Consider the following 20,481-nt stretch of genomic DNA (forward strand, 5'->3'; position numbering starts at 1 on the left):
GACAATATAAAGGTCTGCTAGTGGAGTATGTTCTTTGTTCATATAATAAATCTAAATCATCTCAATATAATAAACCAGTGTAGCAATCTTCAAAGGGCACAGGAGTCTAGGGACAGCAGTATGCACCTCTTGATCCAAACAGGAAGGGGATTTTTGCATCACTAAATTTATTCAACAGTTATTCAATATTCTGTGAACATTTTGTCATTTTTATTTAAAGTGGCATTTATTGATCACTTACTCTGTATCAGACACTATTTGCAATATTCCAGTTCCCTCAGACTCCATGAAAATCCTCTGGGTTACATGGTATTATCTCTAGATTCTGAGAAGCAAGGCGTAGGACAGTACTTCAAGTTGCTCTCAATAAGTCAGAGAACTGGGATTTGAAACTAGGCAATTTCACTCGCAGGCTCCCAAACTTTACTATTCAACTGCTGTAGTACTTTCTCTTTCCCTACAATATTACACTACCAGCTCCAAAATCATTCAAGGTCTCAGAGCAAGCATGGAGGAGACCTGCACTGCTGGCCTCCAGAAGCCCAACATTTAGATTCTTAAAAATCCCAACAAGAATATTTAGTAACCCTTTGATTACTTTTGTGCACTCAGGCTACTTTTCTGTGTTTATGTGAAACACTAGTTTTGACAGGAACTCCTGTCACAAAGGCAGTGCTCTGCAGCCATAGTCCAAGAAGGGACAAGTGAGTGTATTCACACCTGTTACCTGATACATAGAATTTGGAAATCAGTTTTCACAACTGGCATACAAAAGCTAAAAGAAAGAACTAGTTATCCCACCCTGTTTCTTCTGTGGTTATTATACACAGCAATCTCTGTTACAAACTGCACTTTGCATTTCATTTTAGGAGTGAGGGTTGTTGTACAGTGTGTAAAGCAGCTACCGGCAATGTTGGAATCCCATACAAGTGCCAGTTCAAGTCCCAGCTGCTCCACTTCCAGTGCAGCTCCCTGAATGTGCCCGGGAAATCAGTGCACAATGACTTAAACACTTTGACCCCTCCCACTCACTTTGGAGACTTGGCTGGAGTTCCAGATTCCTTCAGCCTGACCCAGTCCTGGCTGTGCATTCCTTTGGCAAATGATCCTGCGAATGGGCATCTCTGTCTCTCTCACCATCTATAACTCTGCCTTTCAAATATATAAATCTCCATAAGCGTTCACACTCCATTGCTTAGTGTAAATTACTTTCCATTTTTACCTACTATGTTAACATAAATTATTTTACAAATGAGGTATTAAGAAGCTCCTTTCCACACTGGTGGGCTTGAGTTCCAGGCCTGGATACTCCTTCTATTTCAGCCTTCAAGTGACAGCTCAAGTACTTGGGTCCCTCGCACCTACAAAGGAGACCTGAGCTCAATCCTGGCTTTGGTATGTCCTAACCCTGGCTGGCAGACATATTGGGAATGAATCTATTAAAACATATAAACAAACTGGGCCACTACTGCAGTGCAGCACATTTGGCCTCCACCTGCAGCATCAGTGCCCAGTTATGGTTGCTGGTTCAAGTTCCAGCTTCTCCACCTCTGATCCAACTCCCTGCTAATGTGCCTGGAAAGCAGCAGAAGATGGCCTAAGTCCTTAGGTCCCTGCACCCATGTGGGAGACCTGGGAGAAGCTCCAGACCCCTAGTTTAAGACCTGCCCAGCTTCAGCCACTGTGGCCACATGGCAGAGTGAACCAGTAGATGGAAGATCTCTTTCTGTGTCTCTCCTTTCTGTGTAAATCTGTTTCTCAAACCAAAACAAACAGATAAAAAATTTTAAAAGAATACAAACGATTTAAACAAAAAGAGAGAAAAAGGCAAAGACACAAAGATACAGAGATCCCCCATCTGCTGGCTCAATCCTCACATGCCTGCAGCAGCTGGGGCAGAGCCGGCTCTGAGCTGGGAGCCTGGGGACCTGCAGCTCGACACGGGGCTCACACATAGGTGGCGGGAACTTGAGCCATGACTGCTTCCTCCCAGAAGTCACTGCGAGTCAGGCAATCAGGACGTTCCAGGAAGCTGGAGCCAGACTGTGTATCAAACCAGGTGCTTTGATGTGGAATGTGTGTGTCTTAACAGCTAGGCGACACATTCACCTGCCCCTATTTTCTTTTATACCAAAATAAACATATTTTAATCTTATTATTCTATAAACTTTCAACAATATTCTCATGAAATTACATAATTCTCCCACTAATGCTTTGATTATTAATCTTTTAGAAACTGCATTTTCTAGATTTACCCTCTGCAAATTTGTATATTTCTCCAATCCTGGATTTCACTGGAAAGACTCAGAGAAAAAAAGATGTCATTTTTTTTTGGTGTTTTGTTTACTTATATGAAAGGCAAAGGGGGACAGACAAGGTCTCCCATCTTCTAGTTCCTTCCACAAACACCTGCAACTGCCAGGGTGGGCAAGTCAAGCTCAGGGGCCAGGAGCTGGATCAGATGCTCCTGGGTGGGTGGCATCACTAGTTGCTTCCCACGTTGTGAGAGAGAACTCAGGACTCAGGAGCGAGCGGGCATTGGGAAGCAACACTGTTAGCAACAAGACATCAGAGTCCGTCCCCAGCCACGCCTTTACATCCTCACGTGTGTGAGGCTCTGGGTGGAAGGATCCATCTACTTGAGCTTCTGAATCTGGGAACAGGGACAGACTCGAGACCAATTTGTCTTCGTGCTTTTAGTGCAGGCCCATTATCTGAAGGCTCTTTAGTAAGTGGTAGTTCTTATTTCTACCATTTGTATCCAGCAGTATGTTTCCAATTTAATACACCGAATATTCCTCATTTTAAAAAAATACAAGCTTACCTTTACTAAAAGCAAATATGAATTACACAAAATATTACAAAAGAAAAAAAAATCCTTGCGTAAAAAATATTCTTAATGTAAGAATTCTACAGGCTGAAAAACAGATTAAATAGCAGCTTGGCTTGCTGGTTAAGATACCAGGAAGGAAGCTTGCGTCTCCACCCCAGTGCCTGGCCCAATACCCAGCTCTCATTCCAAAACCCAGCTTGCTGCTAATGGAAATCCGGGGCAGGGGTGTAAGTCACATAGCAGGGCTTCTGTGAAAGCCTCCAAGGCGAGGATTAGTGGGCAGCTTCTAGGAAACAATTCCTTCTCAGCAGAAAAGACAATCACACAGAGCAATCCCTTTCCGACTGGTTTTAGTGTGATGCCAGAGCTACAGGAGTTTCTTTGGGAGGTGAGCATCCCTTGCACTGAGAGAACAGGACAGGGAAAGATGGAAGGAAGCTGGGTTCTCAAGGACAACACAGAGCCCCCGAAGTGACTCTTGTTACGAGGTCCCTGGCTTCAGATTGGCTCAGCTCCAGCTGTGGTGCCGTATGGGGAGGGAACCAGCGTCTGGAAGATCTTTCTCTTTGTCCTTCCTTCTCTTCATAAATCCGATCTGCCTGTCAATAAACAAAACTATCTTCTAGGCCTGCTAAAACAGTTTTGATGCCTCTTCACGATGTACTATTCTTTGTCCAACCCATTATACGATTGACTCTAGCCTCTTTACTGGGCCTTCGTTTTCCTGCAGGGCTCCTGAGCTATGTAAGAGCTACATCACACTTTTCTCCTTGCACTCTGGAACCTTATCAGGACGGAGGTTGTGTTTTTCATCTTCCAAAACATTTTCCTTATTAAAGATTAAAATGTAAATATACTAGTACACATCATAATAGAGAAAACGCTCTCACATATCACATAATCTCTTAGAAAATTTAACAATACATTTGTGAGACACACGAATACTAAGCAAGCAATATCTCAGAAAAGTAATCTTGATATCACAGTCTTAGAGACTCCCAGGGAAATTGGACTTTGTTTTAGACACTTGGGAGATTAAGCAACTCCATACTGACTTTTTAGAAGGCATTTGCTCCTAAGGGTGGAGATGCGGCAGTGGGTAAGTGAATTCAAATGTGATTACATAGGCATCTAGACCTAGTCATTATCAAGGGCTAAGATGGAGCCAATAAAAAATATTATCTCAATAATTTCCCTGAGTTCGTGTATGCTGTCTTTACCAACATTCCCACAGATTCACTAAAAATATGCTTGAAGTTATCAGTTCTTTTCAAAAGAACAGAAATAGTAACTGTGAGAAGCTCGCAAGCCTGGATGAAGGAGAAGAAAACAGTGTGCCCCATACAGTTCAGAGAGGCCATGACCATGCCTGAGTTCTCACGGTTTGCTGCCAGAAGATGAGACCAGGCTCTGGATGCTGGGTGCCCTGATGGTCCTGCTCAGTAAGGACACAAGGGGAAACAAAGCTGTTCCACAGCTGGCTCTAAGTTTTCCTAAAGTAAGCCTGCTTTTAAAAATGAGTCTCAAATTCATAATCAAACACATTTTACAGATATGACTCCAAGCGTGCACCCCAGCGACCATCCCTTGTTAACATTAACCTAATTAAAGGCGCACTGGCTTGAGACTGGCTGTGACAGCACACCCTGCTTCTTCTTATCATCCTTCACTCTTCCTTTTGAAACCTAGAGTACAGCAAAAATAGCAGATTTGGGAGAGTCCTAAACTATTGTAAAATTGTAGTAAATTGTTCTCCATCTACCACCAATTAAAATTCCTAAAAAGAGACTTATATTTACCTTCAGCACCAAACAGTAGTCTGTAGGCGCTTTGTACTTGCTCCGGTAGTCCTGGCCATAGTAAACATTGACGTGATCCAGCTGGAGAAAGCACACCAGCTCGCGAGAGACCTGTGACAAAACACCCGAGAGGCTGAGTGGACAAGGGACAAGCAAGCAGGTGTCCTACCTGCTAGCCATTTCTAGCTGACTACCAAAACTATGCTAGGCAGAAATGACTGCTACTTAACATGTTCTTTCGTTAGCCTGGAATGTAGCTACAAAGGCAATCCATTTCCCTGTCTTGTCACTCAAGAGAGAACACTGACTTGTTTGTAAATATGGGAAAGTATATTAACTGTGAAAGAGTAGAGTCAACCTCTGCAAAAACAAACAAAAAACAAGAAAATAGCCAAGTCAGTCCCTAAAATGCAAGTACAGGGATGCTCAACATAAACAATATTCTGCATGTTCTATATGAGTCGAACCAGTTAATAACCTAGATTCAACCTGCCAGCATAGAGACGTCAAGCTAAAGGCAGGCAGCGTAACAAAGAGGCTCCACAGCCAGGCACCTCCACACACCTTTGCTTTTCCTTTGGGGACATAGTAGATGCCAGATGCTCGCAGGAGAAAATAACGTTTTTTCCAGGACTTCTTGCCATCATCTTTCAACCACAGAACTCCTTCAATCTCTGGTACAGTTACAGAGCTTCCACAGAAACATTCCTAAAATAACAAGATGATTTTGGAAACACACAAATCTTGGATTTGCAGAAAAGAATTAACGTGTACCCCTACAAAATGGCTGGCTCTATAACAAGATTAGTAAGGATGGCATCAGGTTTATTTTACCTTAGACAAAACTTTCCATCCTAAATAGGAATTCATTTTAGAACTACTAAAGCAATACTAAAATGTTAAGTAAAATGCTTGTCTTAAGTGTAATAATGAATTCCTACCTAAAAACTTAATGTAATGAAGAAAAACTAACTTGAACATCACCGAGCATGATATAAATTAATTATGTGTAAACCAGTTATCAAACTTATCAAGAATCAGGGTTAATAAAGTATTAAACCTTATTTTTCTGCAAATTAAAAATATATTTACATTCACCATTAAGTTGAGTAGGAATATATTTTAAAATAAAGCTGAGTAGGGGCCCAGTGCCATGGCCTAGTGGCTAAAGTCCTTGCCTTGAACACACCGGGATCCCATATGGGCGCCGGTTCTAATCCCGACAGTTCCACTTCCCATCTAGCTCCCTGCTTGTGGCCTGGGAAAGCAGTTGAGGACGGCCCAAAGCTTTGGGACCCTGCACCCACGTGGGAAACCCGGAAGAGGTTCCAGGTTCCTGGCTTTGGATTGGCACAGCACCGGCTGTTGCCGCCACTTGGGGAGTGAATCATCAGACAGAAGATCTTCCTCTCTGTCTCTCCTCCTCTTTGTATATCTGACTTTGTAATAATAAATAAATAATTCTTTAAAAAAAAAATAAAGCTGAGTAAATGACTCATGCCGAGTAAATGATTAGCAAATTTTAAAAAACTTATGCAATGCCAAGATAGAGGACATTTATTTTTAAAATATTTAATACAAGAGTGAAAGGAATGTAAATATTTGAAAATTTGAATTCCATCCCTATGCTTAGTCTAACGAGTATTTTTACTTAAGTGTAGCTGCCGTCACTGGAAAACTAAGTGCTGGTCATTTCCCGAACTACCTGTTGTCAAATAAGAGTCTTTTCAGATGTTTCTTTATTAAAAATTAGCAAAAGCAAAAAGTGCAATTGTGTTAAATTTATTTTAAAAATAAGAGTATCAAATAATGGTCATTATTAAAAAAATTTTTTTTGAATAATTTAAGGATAAGGTTTGAAGTATCTGTAAACAGGTAGGACCCATTCGAATTGCCCTTTGTGTGGGCATGTAAAAGCAATACAACCAAATCCTTCATCAACTAGCTGTTTTTCCCACTCAGCAGCCCCTTTGTTGGCTGCTAGGCTTGGTAAAAATACTAGTTTTTTAAAACATTCTTCAGTGGCTTAATGTGGTCATACAGTTAATTTCTTCCTCACGGTATCAAAGACAAGAGGTGTCTCTCCCTTACAACTGGGACTCTACACAGCACTGACACACCCGACTGCAATAGGTACTGGATATTTTAGTTTTATAAGAATACAGATGAGGGGATCATACCTCCAATAGCACCTCTTTGTTTCTGTCTGCCATCTCAACAGTCTCCTTTTTCCCCAGAAGATAGTTCTGGAAAAACAATGAAAGTTAAATACTGGTATGATTCTTTAAGTTGACTGCTGCCAATCCCGAGTGAGAACATTCTTTTGACAAGTTCCATCATCACAACATGCTTGACTCCAGCCTTCTCCTTGTCTACCCATTTGCCATGAATTGTTCCATAAACTTCCCTCTCGCAAATCCCCAAATGCTGACACATATGCTCTGAGATACCTAATGAAAGCTGTATTTAAAGGAGCTGGAAGGTTTACAATTTACTGAGTACAACAAATAAGGTCAATTAGCTTAAAATGTGGTGGACTTAACAGATGCAGAAAATTTATGTTCTAGGGTTTGGATTCTCTGAGGCTATAATGATCTTATTTGCTCGATTCAACTGATGTATAAAATCTGTTAGTATAATTATCTTAATTGTTCAAAACATAAAATTTGTTGCTACAATAATTATGTAGGTTTCACCAACATAACCAGGAAAAACATGTGCCACAATTAAGCCACATGAAAAATAACTACTCCATATCTTTAGCACTGCTTTTCTTTCTTAAGAGTACTTTTTTCCTGTGGAATTCTTTTTTCTTCCCTTACTCCCCGGGAAATACCAACTCAAACACTATTCTGGAATATGGAACAATACTAAACAAATTGAGGTAACATACCCTAGAATGCGAAGCCACTTACAATCAAGGTTACTGTGACTTTTTTAATCTCTGGGGGGGCAATCAAAGTGACTGCTGAACAAAGGGACTGGAGCGGTCAAGCATTTTGCTTTACTGAAATGTGAAACTCAGCAGACCAGCATGTGGCTTCAACATACTGCAACATTACAGGGCAGAGAAAATGAGCCGCTCCTGTTGCCACAAAGCGACGCTCTGTCCGCCGCTGCCAGACTGACCCCGGGCCGCGTAGCTACCCCTGTGCAGCAGGAGGCTCCTGCAAGCTCTGCAGCTATTATACGCCAATCAGGTGGCTGCCTATCTCTTCATTCTATCAACCTGGCAGTTACAGACTAAAAGACGACACACATTTAAAGATCCTGAGCTCTGTAAGTTATTCAGTCTTACCTGTGGGTTTTTGAAAAGTGCGTATTTTTCTATACGTTCCATAAATATAAGTTTGTTTTGGCTATCTCTTGTCCAGTTAAGAAGATTTTCAACCAGGTTTTCATGGTCTTCGAAGATTCTCTCTGGCTCAAAATGAGACATCAGTATTTTGTCAGTATTTATTAAAAGTGTATGGAGGACATGAAACCTTATGGGGTAATTCCCATTACAACCACAGAATCCTGACACTTGGGCCCTTGGCCCTCAGGTGATTAGGAAACACGTCCCAGTGATGTGAAGTGATTCTAGCAAGGCCACACCAAGTGACAGGGAGGAATGAGGGCTAGACTAGAGTCTTGTCACTTGCAGGGCATCTTCAGGCTTTAGCCTACTCTCATTTCACCTCCTCCCGCTCCAGTAAGATTTATTTATTTTTATTTGAAGGGCAGAGTTACACAGAGAAAATGAGAAGCAGAGAGAGATCTTCCATCCTCTGGTTCACTCTCCAGATGGCTATAGTAGCAGGAGGTTAGCCATTCCAAAGCCAGAAGCTTCTTCTGGGTCTCCCAAATGAATGCAGGGACCTAAGGATTTGAATTTTCCTAAGCACATCAGCCAAAAGCTGAATTGGAAACACAGCAGCCAAGACTCAAACCTGCACCCTTATGGGATGCCAGCACTGGAAGTGGAGGCTTAACTTACTATGCCACCGTGCTGGTCCCTCATTCCACCCGCAAAGATAAAGCACATCAGCTATGTTTTATACATCATGGCATTAAGTATTTCCAATGGTATGTAGTTCTGGGCATTTAGGACATTTCCACAACTGCTATGCTTTGATTCATAAGTGTGGTTTAATTTTAAACACAGAAATATTGTCTAATTTCTGAATTCAAAGAACATATTTTATATATTAAATATACATTGTTCTAGATACTAGTTCCTTAAAAATGCTCTTATGAAGACTTCAGTACAAATGAAAATAAACCTAAAAGTCTTCAATAAATCTGTCAATCTATGCAATTCTTATAAAGGAACAAATAGTTTTCTTAAAAACAAAACAAACTTTGTTTTAACGATTATGAAAGCTGAGGTGAACTAGACATATCAAAGAACTACAATAATTGAGAAAAAAATAAAATCATGCCTCAAAATGCTTTTATCATCATAAAAATTACTGGACTCTCATGGACATTAAAGCAATGCTGTTACTGACCCATTTGTAGCTCAGACACAGTCTCCACCAGTGACCAGTCTAAACTGTAGCCGCAGTGAGATTTATCCATCAGGTTGTCCAACACCTGTCTCACCGTCTGCCTCTCATCCACCATCATGGTTTTAGAACTGTCATCAGACATGTGGACTCTGATCACCAGCTGCCAACAGGCGAAAAGGAAATTAAGATACAAACTAAAATCTGTCCTCAAGAAAAGCAATCTTCCATTATTATTTAATATACTGACATGTTTTAAATTAAAAGGTAAAATACAAAGAAAGACAAGGTAAAAAAAATTAGATACCAAATAACCTAACTAAATAAAAGCCTTTTAAATTCTAACAACAGGTAATATCATAATTATTAAAACAATTTGGTCCTATTCTTTCAGGAGAATTTAGAGTATTTCTTAAAAGTGCATTTTACCCACAAGAAATACTCCAAGTAAAAAAAAATTATTACCAGAAATAAATACACTTTCAGCTCCCCACATCTTGCAGGTATGTCATATAAAGAAAATTCTTAACAAATCCCTAAAACGATTATGACCTTCCCCCGCAAACCAAACACAAAACCAAGACCCCACAACTCGCCTTCTTCACTTGTGCCTCTTTAATTTTCTCGAGGGCGACTCGGATCTTCTCCGCTTTCACCTTCGCTGCCTGTTCTTCCTGTGAACACAAACCATTCCAGGCATATCAGTGCTAAGGCAATGGGAATACCTGAGGAGTCTTTTTCATTCTTAAGGATGTTTCCAGCATGGAATTTTATTATAACTTCACATACTTGATACAGAGCACATTTTTGAAATAACTCAGTTTATAAAGAATACACACTGTAAGGAAAGAACATTTTGTATAAGGATATAGACAACTTACACTAGAATGTTTTGCAATACAATCAAATTCTGTAAATCTGATTCTGTCAACTCGAAGCAGACAGACGTCAGGTTTGGGGGCAGGGAAAACCTGAGCTGCCCTCTGAGGGCCTGTTGACTTGTCACGCCTGAAGGGTCGCTCAGTCTTGCCTAAATGACCCCTTCCCCGCCAGGAAGGAACGGGCAAGTGCTTGCACACTGTAGCATCGCTATAGAAAGTATTAACAGTAAGAACAAAACACAGCCTCCTTCTTTGCACTATTTGAAAGTCCTCAATAAATAAAAATTGTAGAATGTTCTCATTAGCATAATGTAAGAGGCTGTCCTGAATGTCTAAATTTGCACCGCTTTCAAAAAACTATAATTGTCTCCTTGTCCACGAGCTTAAACTTCTATTAATTCATAAAATTTTTAAATGCTAAATGCAATTTTCAATAATGTAATTTCTAGTAACAGATTATGAACGATGAAAAACTAAAAATACAGTTAAGCATTTGGCTTTCTGTATAACAGCAAATAGTATTTTAACAGCAGTACTTACCTGTAATTTCCAGCAATAGGCCATAACATATACTGTAGCACTAAACTCCAATTGAAAACAAAAATGACATTAAGTAATCCTTTGTTTACGAAGAAATATTTTCTATTTCTAAGTCACTGAATATTCTAGAAAAGGTCTAAGAAAAATATAAAGGGCCATCTTACATATCGCTTTATTTAATGGCTTTCAAAAACAAGACCAGCTTCACACTTGTCTTCCCCAGCTCACGGCAATCCCAGTGTTCACTACCCTGTGGGACACTGAGGAAAACACTGGCTTGGAAGGCACTGGGCTGGTCTGCAAGAAACCTGATCCCTTTCAGTGAAAGCAGCTACCAAATTAACACAAAGAGCACAGTCCGGAAATACTACCTGAAAACACAATTAGCAGAGAACAAGACATGTTATTTTAAGAGAAAGCAAGACTTCCTTACACAAATGAACAAATGGCAGAATTATAACACGTTGATTACATTTTAACCTAACACATCTTTTTCTTCCGAACAGCAGGTTATAAATGAATCTTAGAGAAACAAAATTTCTTTCTCTATTAAAGAGAGAATTCACCTGTACGTGTTTGCAAATTTCACTTCCCTGTCCCTAAGAACTGATTTTTAAGACTGATTAGGAAAAAAGGAATTAACGCTTTGTGTATTTGAAATATAAACATGAGCTCCTCAACGGACAAATTCTTTAAAATATTACAATTAATTTGTAGACATAAGAATGTCTTCAAAGCTGAGAACATCTTTAAGAAAGGGAATATTCAAGAGAATGAAAGGACAAGTCAGAATTTCTGAGAAAAATATTCATACAGGATGTCTCTGATAAAGGACTTATCTAAAACGTACAAAGAACTCTGAAAACTCAAGAAAATGAACAGCTCAATTGGGAAGAAAGGCAAAAGACCCAGATACTTCAGCAAAGAAAACATACAGGTAGCAAATAAGTACATGAAAAGAGGTTCCACATTATCTGCCACAAGGGAAACTGCAAATTACAACAGATGGCAACAACCACCAAGCACCTATCAGAATGGCCACATTCCAAACTCTGACATCCTCACCAAGTGCTGGTTAGGGCAAGGACAATAGGACCTCATCCATCACCGGTAACAATGCAAAATGGCAAACTCACTTGGGCAGTTTCTTAGAAAACTGACCATCCTCTTACCATATGTTCCAATAACTGTTCTCCTTGACTCAAAGGAACAGAAAACTCAGGTCCACACAAAAACCTGTGCACAGATGTTTGCAGCACCTTTATTCATAATTCATAATTTCCAAAACTTGGATCAGACACACTGTAGTTCATTCTGACAGTAGGACATAATTTGACATTAAAAAGAGGGAAGTTATCAAGACACAAAAAGATAGAGGGAAACTTCGAATACATATTACCAAGTCAAAGAAACTAATCTAAACAAGCTACACACTTACTTCTAAGTATATGATACTTTGGAAAGATCAAAGCCATGGAGACAGTAAAATGCTAGTAGTTAAAAAATTAACATCAGCTGCCAGTTGTACACTGCAGTAGTATATACACATCGGTATTTGTAAAATGCCAATACCAGGGGAGAACTCCAACGTAAATTATGGACTGTGGGCGGTAATGCCATGTGGGGGCAGTGTGAATGAGTACAGCAAATGCGGGTACCACTGTGGTGCAGCATGTCCACAGCAGAACGTTATGTGTTTTGGATGTTCACACTGGGGAAAGGGTATGTGTGTGTGCCTTGAAATTAGAAAGGGTCTAAAAAATACTTATTTAAAAAATAGAATATTAAAATCTTTACATTTTGATATTGCTTAAATACAAAAATAGCATTTCATGCTTCTATTTAAATTTATCAAATACAATGGAATATAATCAGTGCTAATTTTTAAGCATTGATACAAACTTTCTATTATAGTGTTAGCTTAAATTGAAATATTTTCTACCCCACAGGCTGGAAAAAAGGACTAAATAAACCAGAGCCAGGAACAAGCAGCTAACATATTAAACAAATTATATTGTCCAACCATCAATCAGAAATAATTTTTACACCAAGCATCTATTTGGGGCTATTTTAACAATTTCAAATTTAGCTGTCAGATTTACTTACAATGTTCCTTTAATGCGTACATAAATTGACCTGTTGAAACTTCATCAAACTCAAATTTAAGAACTAATTCCTTAATTTCAACATTGGGAAATTTTAGTTTATTCTCTCCAAGTTTATTACAGAGATAATCCTTACTAGAAACTTTTTGAGGAGCCAACTGACCATGGAGCTTTTGGAGCAAAACTAGAAATGAAAATACTTCATCAGACTCCAGGGTTTACGATATTTAATGCTTCCTCTAGGCGGTAAGATCTTCTGTGGCAGACTCTATTTCCATCTGCTTTGTATGGTTAGGCCACAACCATGTCTTTTAACCTGAACTTGGAGAAAAAAAGTCTTAGCTTACAGAACACTGTGCAATATGTGAACAATCAATCAATCTTTGTTGATGGACTTAGATGATACACTTAGAAGACTTCCAACAGTTTATAACAGCAAGGTGTATTTATGTTTAGTGTTTGTAGTCCAGGTTTAATACAAAGGACAAAACTTTCCTTAGCTCATATTCTGCTGAAACATGCCTTTTGCCCTATTTTTTTTTTTCAATTGGAAAGTCAGATATACAGAGAGGAAGAGAGACAGAGAGGAAGATCTTCAGTCTGCTGATTCATTCCCAAGCAGCCACAATGGCCAGAGCCACGCTGATCCAAAGTCAGGAGCCTGGAGCCTCTTCTGAGTCTCCCACAGGAGTGCAGGGTCCAAAGACTTTGGGCTGTCCTCAACTGCTTTCCCAGGCATCAAGCAGGGAGCTGGATGGGGAATGGGGCTGCTGGGATTAGAACCGGCTCCCAAATGGGATCCTGGCACGTGCAAGGTGAGGATTTGTGCTGCTAGGCTACTGTGCCGGGCCTCTGCCCTATATATTTCAACTATCTTTCTTCACAACTTTCCTAAACATGAATAAAAGATATCTCACACATAGGAAATTTAAATTTTCTTCCTCCCTTTTAAGATTTTAATTTATTAGGCAGATACACAGAAAGAGGAAACACAGAAAAAAGATCTTCCGTCTGCTGATTGACTTGCCATGTGGCCACAAGTGCTGGAGCTGAGCTGATCCAAAGCCAGGAGCCAGGAACCTCCTCAAGCCTTCTGTGCGGGTGGAGGGTCCCAAGGTTTTGGGTCTTCCTTTGACTGCTTTACGTGCAGAACCACAAGCAGGGAGCTGGACAGGAAGTGGGGCAGCCAGGACATGAAATGGCACCCATATGGGATGCTAGCACCTGTAAGGTGAGGACTTTAGCTGCTAGCCTACCACGCTGGGTCTCCCTTTCTCTTAACACAGCAAGAGACAACCTGTTTGCTACTGAAAAACTCCAGTGTGGCTATCAACTACCATCAAATGTCAAGTCTCCTCAAATTTACATAAAGGACAAAAACTGAGTGAAGATCGTATGATTAAATGAAAGCCAACACTGTGGTTACAAAATGTTAGAACACTCCGTAGTGTAAAGTCAGACCACGTGTATTTTGAGAACGTTACCAGTTGCTAAGAGACGGTTAATGAATTCCTTCCACTGAGAAATTAAGTCTCTGAGTTCAGAACAAAGTCAATTGATATTAAAAGGCTAACAGTGGTCAACAGTTTCTTCAGCATCTAGTTTATTTCATTGATGCAGCAGGTTTAAAAGGTTGTGTGAAATAAGCAATTCAAAGATAACTTGGGCTGATAAACAGTTTAGTATCTATGAAACACTATTTTATAATGCAACTCAAAGTCAAATAACTAGCTTCTTTCTCCTGAAGAAGCCATGAAATTGAGACTTTAATTTCCAACAGCACAAAGCCAGTATTATTATGAAATTCACTGTACAAAACGAAGTGCAGAAAGCCTTTTACCTTTCCAAGCCCATGTAGATGGCTGCCGGCTGACCGCCTGCTCCTCCTGCTATAATGTGCAGCTTATTTGTGCTTAAAGGTTATAGCTTAAACTTCTGGAGTATAAGTGAATACAACTGCTTGTCAAAAATAAAGGACATTTAGTCATGTTAGCAGTAATTTAATAAGTTCTCTGAAGGAAAAAAGGGGGAGGGCAGGTCACAATTAGAGCAATTCTTCAACTTTGATAGTCACTAAATGACCATTCTATCATTTGGCAGGTGTGTGCAGTCTATGTGCCAGGCTTGTCTATTTGCAGGAATAAAGTTTAGCCTTCCATGGAACTCAGATGTATTTAGCAAGAGAGATAAGACATAAAGGAACGGATATGTGTCATCCATGACAGAGCTACAGGAGGAAGGGTAAAAGAGGGACATCGCTGTGTCACGTGAACTCTCCAGGTCAAAGGAACTCTGCAGAACAGCACCAGAGATAAAAGGGCATCAGACCAGCTGTCTGGACTTTGCCCACTGATGGTACACTGTTCTGGTGCTACTGCCACTCAAAGAGGAAACTGCACGATATGGTTTATGCAGAGGCTCCTGGGTCAGAACTCTACATGCGATGTTATTTCACTTGCAGTAGAACAGAGATAACTGGATTAATGATAGAAGAAGACCCACTCTCTTTGCTGATCAGGCCTGACGCACAGTACTCCTGGGCTCACTCTATTGGGTACTAACTAATGATTATTACAGGGTCTCAACATGTGAGAGGGCAGGCCCCACTATGTTCACCAGAGGCCTCGGTGCTGCGTTAGGAACCATGGCACCAGGCTCTTCAGTAAGGAAAGCCAGAGTGAACTGCATTCCCATCTTAAATTCCAAATAGCCAGGTACTCTGATGGAAAGAGAACGGACATCAGCTCACCTAAGAGGCGCCATGGCTTGACTTGCTCAGGAATTGTTCCCTCTCCTCCCACTTCACTATTTAGCTACTCTTCACACTGCTGCTCAAATTTCTGGTTGTGTATAAGCAGGGCAACATACAGGAAGTAGTTAACAGCAGATGATGGAAGAAGATAAGCTGTAGCAGCCATTGCTCATTGTCAATGGAACTAATTCTTGGGCAGATGAGAAGCTCCTGATTGTACTGACCCTAACCTTACCTGACAGCTCTCTCTGCGGCAGAGCAAGCAACTTTCCCTCGTGACTGTCGTATTCTTGCGACTGTAAGCACTCACCTGCCTGCAGAAACTGCTCAGAAAACTGGGTTGAACTGGTGAATTAAGTCATTCTTTTCAGTAGGTTTACACCGCATTTAAAGAAAATGTGCTTTTGCATGGCTTGAATGATGTGACCGCTGCCTACTGCTCCAAATCAAGACAGCTGCACCTTCCCTCAACCACATGGCCGTTTCCAGCTCCTCCCCTCACTCCCTCTGCTTCCAGCTTCTTCTAATCCCACAGGCAAGGGAAATGGACGGCTACCCCTCCCCTCCATCTGCCCCACTCCTTCACCCTGATTCCTTCCTCCCACTGGGCATGGTTCAAAGGGTTTTCTCACACTTGCTTGTCAATGTTTATCATCCATTTTCATAAGCAAACAGTTCCCGAGAATGAGAAACACGCACAGTTTATAGGATGTATCTCAGCACAGAGCACAGTATACAGTTCAATAAATATTGCTGAATAGCTCAGCAAAGGAAATGGGAAGATGTGAACCAATCTGAGAGGAGTGTACAAAGTTATGAAGGGGTAACTTAGTATTTCAGTAACAGCCTTTATCAAGGTGGTGGCAATGGGAATAAAATGAATTGGCAAACTCAATAAACCCTGAAGTCTAAGAAAGGTTTCCCTGAACTGGAGACAGTCAAGGAGAGGAAAGGTGCCAAGGATGGCGAGAGGGCTCAATCTGGAGTCAGAGAGGATGGCAGCAGCCTGCACGGGAGCAGAAATGTCAGGGGAGAAGACTGACCTCTGTTCATATCGTGGGGCCTCAAGGAGAGTGTGGGTAAGGAAGCCAAACATGTCTGGGGTTTAAGGTGGTAGTAACATGCTGATGATCTTCCAGAAAACCCCTAGCAGCTATCAGTGGAGGGAGTTGATACAGAACAGAAGCTATGATGTACGAGTTAAAGGTGTGAGGTGTGGACTCCAGGAAAACAATACAGAGACACAGAACTGCTGCTGTTGTTACAAAGTACACAGCTAGACTGCTTGCTTAGCCTTCTGTACTTCCCTGGTGGGAACTCAGGCAAGAGAACAGTGTCTGTCCTTTCAGCTGTTCCTTGTAGAGATTTTAATTTCCTACATTCATCTTCTTTCCTAAATTTGACAAGGTTAGGAAAAAATGAATTTAAAAATACCTTCTTAGACACAGTAATAATAACTTCAAGGCATTTTCTATGGTATTATCCATTACTTGCCAGAAACCATATACAAGCGTGACATTCTTGAATTTACTATTACAGTACTTAAAGAAGATAATGCAACATAGACACATAGACTTGATAGTAGACAGAAACATATTCAATTCTCTGCCCTATTATTTCCCAATTAAAGGTGGCCATACTGAAAGATTTTAGGCTGATGTAAAATACCAGCCATATGAACACCCAGCCGGATGGATGGAAAACACTCGATGAAGTGAAAGGTAAAAGCTGCAGCTTTCCCTTATAGTTTGACAAAGTTGGCATAAATCAAGATTCTGTTTATACAGGTAAATGTTTTAATTAAATGAGATGATAATATAAACACAAATTAGAAAGCAAAGTTTGCTCAGGAAACTCACAGTATGGATTAAAGACTAGAAGTCAAACGTAAAGCATTTTTTTTACAATATAATAAATGTACAACATAATTAAGATTCTACTGCATTAAAGTTTAAAAACTAGTGAACACTACTGAAAATATTTTCCATTCTCAATATTGTCTGCTAATCATTAAGATCAGTAGGTGATTACCCTAGGCAAAAGAAAAAGTACCTCTATTAAGGACAAAGGTGCTAAGAAAGCAATAACCAGACAGTGCAATCAAAAAACAGAAATCATACTCTACCTATAAGGCAGTAAATAGTTACATGCATGTGCAAAGGAGGATCACCTTGGTCAGCAAATGAGAAGGCTTTCCTGCAATGTTTCTCAGAAGAAGGGAGGTTTCCCTGTCCAGATAGGAATGCTTGTGAGGAGAGAGAGAGAAACAAAACAAAACAAAAGGCAATAACAGAAGTCAGTGTAGGCTTAATGTGCTTATAAAACAAACAAAGTAAGAATGATACTCTACAATTAATCTCGTGAATTTTTCTTAAGCTAAATGAAGTATGCCCACGAAGAAAATTTAGAAAGAAAAGAAAAGGAGGGTTGAGGGAGAGCTGCCATCTATCCACAGATATCCTGGGTACTACCTGGACTCGCAGACACCACGGAGGTGCTTGGTCTGGTAGGTAGTGCTCCTAGGCACCACGCACATAGCATAAATATGCCAGAGACCGAAGATTAATCACACATCCTTTCTCGTGCTAAAGCTTTTCTCTTGTTACAGAGCTAGCATTTTCTGATGAGAACAGAGTAAGACTATATCACTTAAAAAAAAAAAAAAACCTTCTGCAAGTTATTTCTGGTCAATTCAGTGATAGTCACCCATAAATATTTTGCCTGACATACAAATTCACATAGTATATGTGAATACTAACAGCACTATGGTGCACACTAAAGAACTCACACAATAAATCAACTGAACAAAATAGTAAATACAAGTCACATATGGTCACTGTCATTTTCATTCTTACTGACTTTTCAGTAACGAGTTTTAGGGTAAAAGTTTATGTCATTCATTTTATTTATCCTCAAACTACAGCTGCTTTGATGTCTGTAGTTTAGATTTGCGTATCCCTAAATAATACTGATCTGCCATTTTATAAACACTATGTAGTTACTAGTCATTACTTAAAGCAATGTGTAGAATAGCTTACAGAAAATGTAGTATTTAATAAAATTATATCAAGTTGTTTATATAACCAAAAATTCAGAAAGAAGCATGCAAACAAATATGCAGCAGCATTCTCTCAGAAAAGCTTAAGGGGTCGGGGAGGGGTGACATCCCAGCTCAGAGTGCCAAGATCTGAGTCCTGGCTCAGCTTCCCTCTGCACCTTCCTGCTAACGCATGTCATGGAAGCTTTGGGTGATTGCCCAGGCACAACTGGTGATTGCCCTTTGGGTGACTGCCCTGCCACAAACCGATTTTACTTCCCAGGTTTTGCCTACCCCAGCCCGAGTTATTACAGTCCTTTAAGAGCAAAACAGTGGATGGGAAAGCACTTTCATATAAAAGTTTTTAAATTTCTTAAAAAGGTATGTGGTCATAAATGATAAAACACACCATTTCAAGAGTAGAAACATCAGAAGTAAATATGAATTTAATCTTTGCTCAGATTACTATGCTGAATTTACTATAGCGATTTCATCGCCTACAAGTATACCCAATTCCCTCATCTCCTCTGCAAAAACAAAACAGACATCTATCAAGATATGCATTAACAAAGTTTTGTTTTGTTTTGCTTTTTTAAAGACAAAAACAGGAAACCATCACTAAGTCCTTGATTACCTAGATGGTACAGCCTCTTAAAGACAAGGCTCTTCCATCTACTTCAGGGAAACAGAAATGCCTGAAAACTCAACTTAGTTTGCAGCTAATGAGAAAATCCTAACAAAGAATAAAAAGCACAACCAGAAAGAACAACTATGATTTTCATTGCTTCTACTCCCATTTGTGTTTTTGCCGTTTACCTGTAATAGGGAAAAACGTATTCCCACAAAATTACTACATAAAACATAAAACAGATATTTCAAAAACTAATTTCTTATAATCTACTGCTAAGTATCTTACTCATAATACTTATAATTTCTGGGGAAAAAATCTCCATATGAATAGACTATCTATGTCCAGATAATTACTTTCAAATTTTAGGCAATGAAATGTGTCCACGCCATTAAAGCAAAAGTATGATTAGAAAATGTAATTTCAAACACTAAATTAAAAGTTTAAAAGTTCATATGATTTATTCAAACTCTTATCACGTCAAGACTTCTATTAGAAAATGTATAACTTGATTAGTGAGAGGCAATAATATTTAACTATTGGTTTAAAGATTCAGAATACCTCCATTTCCAAATGCAAAATTTAAATAGATTAAAATGAAAACAGGTAATTATTATGTTTGGGGGTCTCCCAAATATGCCACACCTAAAAGAGGAGACCACCAACAATGGCTAAACATGATGGTAAATGACACTGTGGTTGGTAAATGACATAGCTGTTCACTGCACTGGCAGGCAGGGGAATCAGGTCTTCATGTTCCTTTCAATAGTTGGTAGCATTAATAAATATCTGCAACTAGAAGCAGTAAATGCTTCCCTTTCAACAATTATCTATCTTACCCCCACTGATACTGTTCAGATAATAATCTTGCAATTTCCTGATCTTTTGAAAGAAATGGCAGAGGGAAGGGACACTGGCTGCTGGAGAAGGATGCAGGAGGCATGAGGGGTACATCAGCATTCCAGCCTTGCCACAAGCTATTTAGGCAACCAAAGTGCAGCTTCACAAAAAGGGTCCTTCTTGTATCCTATATCTTGGTTACCACTATAAACAGAGTCAGGGGCTTATTTTTAATCCATTTTACTATTTTACTTTCTTGTTTTTTTCCCTCTTCAATTTATTCAACTAGTTAGTGGGTTCCTACTTTGAGCCTGGACTCGAAGCTGGGCACCAGCAAGGCAAGGCCACCGTGGCAGGTGTTCCCTTCCCTCACAGCATCTAGAGTTCTTGAGACAGAAACAGACCAACTGGAAACTACAATGGTAGGGAAACTAGCAGGTGGTGGGGACTTCCAATTCTGGCGGATGAGTAGAGGCTGCTGTTGAGTAGGACAGGAAGATGGGAGTAGAGAAAGGAAGGAACATTTGAAGCCAGCTGTTCCACAGGAGGGCAGTGCCCTCACTGAGGCATTTCAGA

At 39.9% G+C, this 20,481-nt stretch overlaps 1 protein-coding gene across 1 annotated transcript in view; it reads right to left on the reverse strand.

Moving 5' to 3' along the window:
- Nucleotides 1-20,481, reverse strand: part of RAPH1 (Ras association (RalGDS/AF-6) and pleckstrin homology domains 1) — an 89,364-nt gene that overhangs the window by 9,007 nt on the left and 59,876 nt on the right. The window contains exons 5-10 of the mRNA XM_058664892.1: nucleotides 9,719-9,796; nucleotides 9,126-9,285; nucleotides 7,931-8,052; nucleotides 6,813-6,878; nucleotides 5,197-5,340; nucleotides 4,633-4,743 (exon numbers count right to left, since the gene is read on the reverse strand). Of these exons, the coding sequence (XP_058520875.1) occupies nucleotides 4,633-4,743; nucleotides 5,197-5,340; nucleotides 6,813-6,878; nucleotides 7,931-8,052; nucleotides 9,126-9,285; nucleotides 9,719-9,796 (681 nt within the window). The remainder of the gene's footprint in view (nucleotides 1-4,632; nucleotides 4,744-5,196; nucleotides 5,341-6,812; nucleotides 6,879-7,930; nucleotides 8,053-9,125; nucleotides 9,286-9,718; nucleotides 9,797-20,481) is intronic.

The sequence above is a fragment of the Ochotona princeps genome, chromosome 5 (assembly GCF_030435755.1).
Source record: "Ochotona princeps isolate mOchPri1 chromosome 5, mOchPri1.hap1, whole genome shotgun sequence".
Lineage (NCBI taxonomy): Eukaryota > Metazoa > Chordata > Mammalia > Lagomorpha > Ochotonidae > Ochotona > Ochotona princeps.